At 42.3% G+C, this 4,950-nt stretch overlaps 1 protein-coding gene across 1 annotated transcript; it reads right to left on the bottom strand.

The window, feature by feature from the left end:
• Positions 1-97: 97 nt before the first annotated feature.
• On the bottom strand, positions 98-4,326 carry irf7 (interferon regulatory factor 7). Its single transcript, XM_031863099.1, has 10 exons — positions 4,216-4,326; positions 3,793-3,946; positions 3,198-3,369; positions 3,004-3,104; positions 2,853-2,904; positions 2,604-2,720; positions 2,285-2,490; positions 1,282-1,483; positions 1,038-1,153; positions 98-922 (listed from the first exon to the last, which is right to left on the bottom strand). Exons 1-10 carry the CDS (start codon positions 4,221-4,223, stop codon positions 746-748), a joined length of 1,305 nt encoding a protein of 434 aa, XP_031718959.1. The 5' UTR covers positions 4,224-4,326; the 3' UTR covers positions 98-745.
• Positions 4,327-4,950: the final 624 nt, after the last annotated feature.

The following is a 4,950-nucleotide window of genomic DNA, read 5'->3' as shown; positions in this document are numbered from 1 at the left end:
GCGCTAAAATGGTTTTAAAGTGATCTATGTTTTACTTCCCAGCATGCTGGACTCACACATGGCAGCACAGCGGTAATGATCCGAGAACACATTCGAGGTTAAACAGTTTATTGGAATTGGAGAATCATGCTAGTGCGGTTTGAAAAGTGCAAAAACGACCAGCAGAGTATAAAAAACGCCTAACAAGTTCTGAAGTGCAGAAGAATTCACCACAAACGTGGATATATATATATTGCAGTCAATGACTGCATGACCTATAAAAAAAAGTTCCACATACAATATTTAGCTTTACTTTCATTTGCATTTTACAGGCTCATAAATATGTGATCAAAAAGCCAAAACATACATTTTACCACAGGATTTACCATCATTTGCATACATCAATTGAACCATGCATTTTAATATGTGATGATTTGACATTTACAGTTATGACAGATATTCTAAGGCAAGGCCATTGGCCTTTGAGTCGAGTAAGACCCCTAACCCACTTACCCTTAGTGGAGGAGTTCATTTCTACTTATGTAGTGATACAAATGTCAGCTTTTAGACTTAAGTTTGTGACTAATGTCAACAGGAGATAATCCGAGGAAGGAGGGTGGATAAACAACGGCTCACAGTATGCAATACCAGCTGCGGCAGTTCGTTGGTCTGGCTACTTTTTAGCAAAGCTTTGAGTAAGAGAACAGTGTGGCCCCATAGGTGGTTGAAATCGTCCCCATCGGGGGCAAGTGTGAGAGATACCGCTTCAGGACTGAGGTGCAGCAGCCCGTGCCGGCTCTTCAACCATCGGCAGACTGAAGACGGAGCTGATAAGATCATAGAGGCTGTTTGAGATCTGTAGGCTGACGTTAGCGCTGTGAAGAGACGAAGCCCCTTCCATCTGGGCCATCTCATGAAAGTGTCGACAGATCAAAGGGACCACCTACATGGACACATTGATACATTTTAGAGCTCTTAAAAAAAATGCACAACTGAAGGGAGATTATCTCAAATACTGCACCGAGGTGAAGGTCAGGGAGAATAGGAAAGAGGATAACCTTGACTATGATGAGCTTCTTCTCCAAAGGCTTTCCGTCGGGGAACTTCTCTCCAAAGCACATGTTGATGGTGTAATCAGGAGAGCCGCCGTTGTTCTCTTTAAACTGCTTCAGTTCTGAAACACAACCCAATGTATTACTTTCACAGTGCAAAGTTATGTTGTCTTCACATTAAATGTAATAGTAAAAAATGATATGTAACAAGTCACAATTGTGTTCAAATGAGCAAGAGATCCACACCTACCATTTACATACTTCTCAAAGCTGAGGAGCTCCACCATGGTGTTCTGGGGCAGCTTGCTTGGGTCTGGGTGAGCCACACTGGGGTCACTGGTGCTGGCAAACACGTGGCACCTGTCCTGCCTCCAGCCATAGATACCAGTGTCCCGTACCTCCAGGAACAGACCCCTCTCGATGCTGTCAAGGATGCGGTTGGTAAACTCAACCTGTTGTACAGAAAGTTGTGATTAGAAAAACTTTGACATTAAAAAAAAAAAAAAAAGCTTTGGCACTGAGGATGTTTATTGTCTCTAAACTTGTGGGAACATTCCACACTAAACATTCGCTATTTCTTTCTCCTGATGGATTTCTATATTTCAAGCTGTTCAAAGTGTGGAGGGTCAAAAGAAGCTCTTGGGCTAACACGAAATCAAATTTCTGACTTCAAGCTGATCAGAGTTCTTTGTAGAGGAGCAAACGATACACTTATTAGACCCTTTTTTTCTAAGCAGAAGTGTTTTGAAACTTGTTCCTCCGGTTAATGCTCAAATGAACACGCTGCATGGTGAAGATGCCAGCTTTTCTTAAAAATAAAATTAGACTGCCACATGTTACAATCACTTAAATGTACCCTGTGGAGTTTCTGACCACTAGCAGTGCTAAAGAGCAATGTTTCTACGAGTGGGTCTCCAGTTTTGTTGGTTCTTGTGCATGTTGTGCCAAAAGGTTCACACTATCCCACAAGTGGTGGTAACACAAAGAAAAGCAGTAATGTGCCAGCAAAGGCAGTGAAGAGGAAGACTGCCACTAAACAATGCACATTATTAGATAAGCATAATGTTTTATGAGGAAGGAAATGCTTTCACCGTGTTTTTTGTAAAAAAAAAAGTTAACTGCAGGAAATAGTCTTCATAAAATAAGCCAAAGAAAGTGAGATAATCTGCTGAAAGGTGTGTTTTTTTTATTCAGTAGTTTATGGAGGGTTTTTCTTAAATTAGATCACACAAAATGTCCAGCTGATCATGTACCTGTTTGTGGTCCAGCAGACTGTCTGTTGAGGGAAAGCAGATATGATGGACATTGGGCCCCGGGGCCTCCTGCTGGTAGTGGAGCTGGAGAAGGGCGGTGGTCAATGTGACCTTTAGCATTTCCCTTTTCCTGTAGTGGATAGAGATCTCCAGGTCATATATACTTGGCTGCTGCAGAGGTGAACTTAGGACTGGTGGAGGATTCACTGTAAAATAACAACAAAAACATGATCACTTATTTACAGATAATCGATTGGAAACATTTCTTTCCAGTGGAGCGTTTCAATAAAGGAATTTGATTTAATTTGGCTGAACGTACCCTCGCAGTAAGAAGGCTGATCTGGTAAAGGCTGTGGGTGGTTCTCAGCGGCCACAGGGTAGCTTACAGGGACAGCCGGGTTGTGCTGACCGTAGTCTTCTGCCCACAGCTGCTCCTCTATTAAAAGGCAATAAATAGCAGATTAAAGAACATTTAACCTCATGATAAACCATGGAAAAATCATAAACAGGTAGAAAGGATGTTGTGCCATAACGTTTATGGTATTTCCCTTGGCATAAAACACTGTACCTGATGTCTGGTTGCCAAGGTCCAAGGCCATAAAATTGTTCAGTAGATTATGCTGTTTGGAGAAAAAAAAAGAAGGCATAAAGCATAAAAATCTTTGTGATATGAAACCAATTAACAGAGAAGTGAAAGTGCGCTCTAGCCAATACGGCACCTCGCTTCCTGAGGGGAAGTACTGGATGGGGGAGTTGTAGATATCTGGAGTCATCATAGAATCCTCCTGGGAGTCTTGTGTTGGCAGACTTTCATAGTTGTCTGCAGACAAAGAAAACAGATGCACTTTCATTTGCGTTCAACTTCAAAAAACGGTGGAAGTAGAAGGCTCGGTTTAAGTGACTATCGTCTTACACTCGTTGTTGATAATCTCATAGATTTTATGAGGGTCGTCCGAATTCTTGGAATTGTCCCTTGTCATCTTGAAGCGCACGGAGAGGTTGTTCAGAGCGCATCGGAAGTTGGTTTTCCACCTGGCCTTGTCATTGGGGAACTCGTTGATTTTTCCACTTGCTACTGCCCATGCCTGTGAACCAGGAGAAGTTTAAATACACTCTGCAGTCCACATGTACACAAAAAGCGGATGTCCTGCCATTAAGAAAAAAGACGCCGTACAGGCATCTGCTATCACTTTCAAAACTGTAATAGAGTTGTTCTAACCACTTCCACTGTGGTACCGATACTGTGCTTCCACTTTGACTCAAGAGAAGTGGAAGTGCCACTTGTAACTGCTATGCTATAAATTAAGCACTGTGCCAGGAATGACGTGAAGGAATCTCTAATGGCATGTCAGTCACTTTCTTCAAAAACTGCTTATGAGGAACTTTTTAATGGCACAATATCATACTTCAAAAAAAACATACAGTATTACTACAGTTGTGTCAGACAGATGTCAACAAAGCAATCAACTAGTACAGCAGCGGAGTTTAATAGAGGCAGTTGAACCTACCCGAAATATTTTACTGTCTTCATCGTTGCAGTCCTTCCTGGAGTTGTGCTTCCAGGGGACTCTGAATTTGGTTTGGCTCTCATAGCGGAGGCCCGTGTACTGGCCCGTCCCAACCTGCTCTATGAGCCAGCTGGCAAACTGAGGCTTGGGAGGGCTGAGAGGTAAACATGACAGTCAGTCAGTTTCAGTGTTCCGACAGTTAAAAGGAAATGAACTACCCACAGACACTACACACACTGTAATCCTCAACACGCACACGCTAGACTTATTCAGCAAATTATACAAAAGGAATTTTTATTAATCTACACAGCAGGTTTCACAGTGAATTGACTACTTCATAATGCATGTAATCCACTCACAACAAAACAAAGCAAGAAACACAATGATAATATCCTACATAGGCGAGTGTGTTTGTCTCCCTACCTTTGCATTTCTCTGAAGATGTGCTGCTCTGCCAGAGCTGTTGATGTGGATCCTCGTTGCACCTTTGCTGCAGTTATAGCAGCAACATCAGTGTCGCCGTCTGAGGCTTCGTCGTCTCCTCCCCCCAGGGGGGAGGGCACTACTCTTTCGGCATTTCCGAGGAACTCGAGGGTGAGTTTGATTCACGGAGAAGCGAGACGTTACCTCCTCCGAGGAGCATTTAAACAGTTACTAAGCAGCTCACGGTGGGGAAATCAAACACACCCTCTGCAGCCCGGATGTGGAGACGTGGTTGGAAAAGTGGAATTGCTGCCATCGAAAGTGAAAGAAGTTTTTCCTGTTAAACTCTTTTCTTGCGTCACGTTTTCATCGACAAGGATATTTGTTCATAATGTTGCCCGTCCCGTGTTTAAGATTAGAACTAATATATGAACTCATCAAATAAGTAAATTGCTTTTGGTTCTTTCTATACTTAACCTTGTTTTTGAGTGGTACCAATTGCCGGCCCTTAATACATTTTTCCCATGTGGCCCTAATCCTTTAGGTATAGCCCATGTGACGCTAAATTATGACGTCATAACTCACATAGATTATAAAATAGTGCACCAGATATTTCAAATGATATGCCACTTTACAACATGCCAGTGCATTTCTCATATAGCTATGATGATAAGATTTAAGATCCACCAAATATTTTGCAAGTAGTTTCATTTCAGATGACGTGTCAGTTAATAC

Source organism: Anarrhichthys ocellatus, unplaced genomic scaffold (assembly GCF_004355925.1).
Source record: "Anarrhichthys ocellatus isolate YVR2014 unplaced genomic scaffold, GSC_Weel_1.0 scaffold2, whole genome shotgun sequence".
NCBI lineage: Eukaryota > Metazoa > Chordata > Actinopteri > Perciformes > Anarhichadidae > Anarrhichthys > Anarrhichthys ocellatus.
The sequence above is the reverse complement of the archived record's forward strand: the minus strand, read 5'-3'. Positions and strand labels throughout refer to the sequence as shown.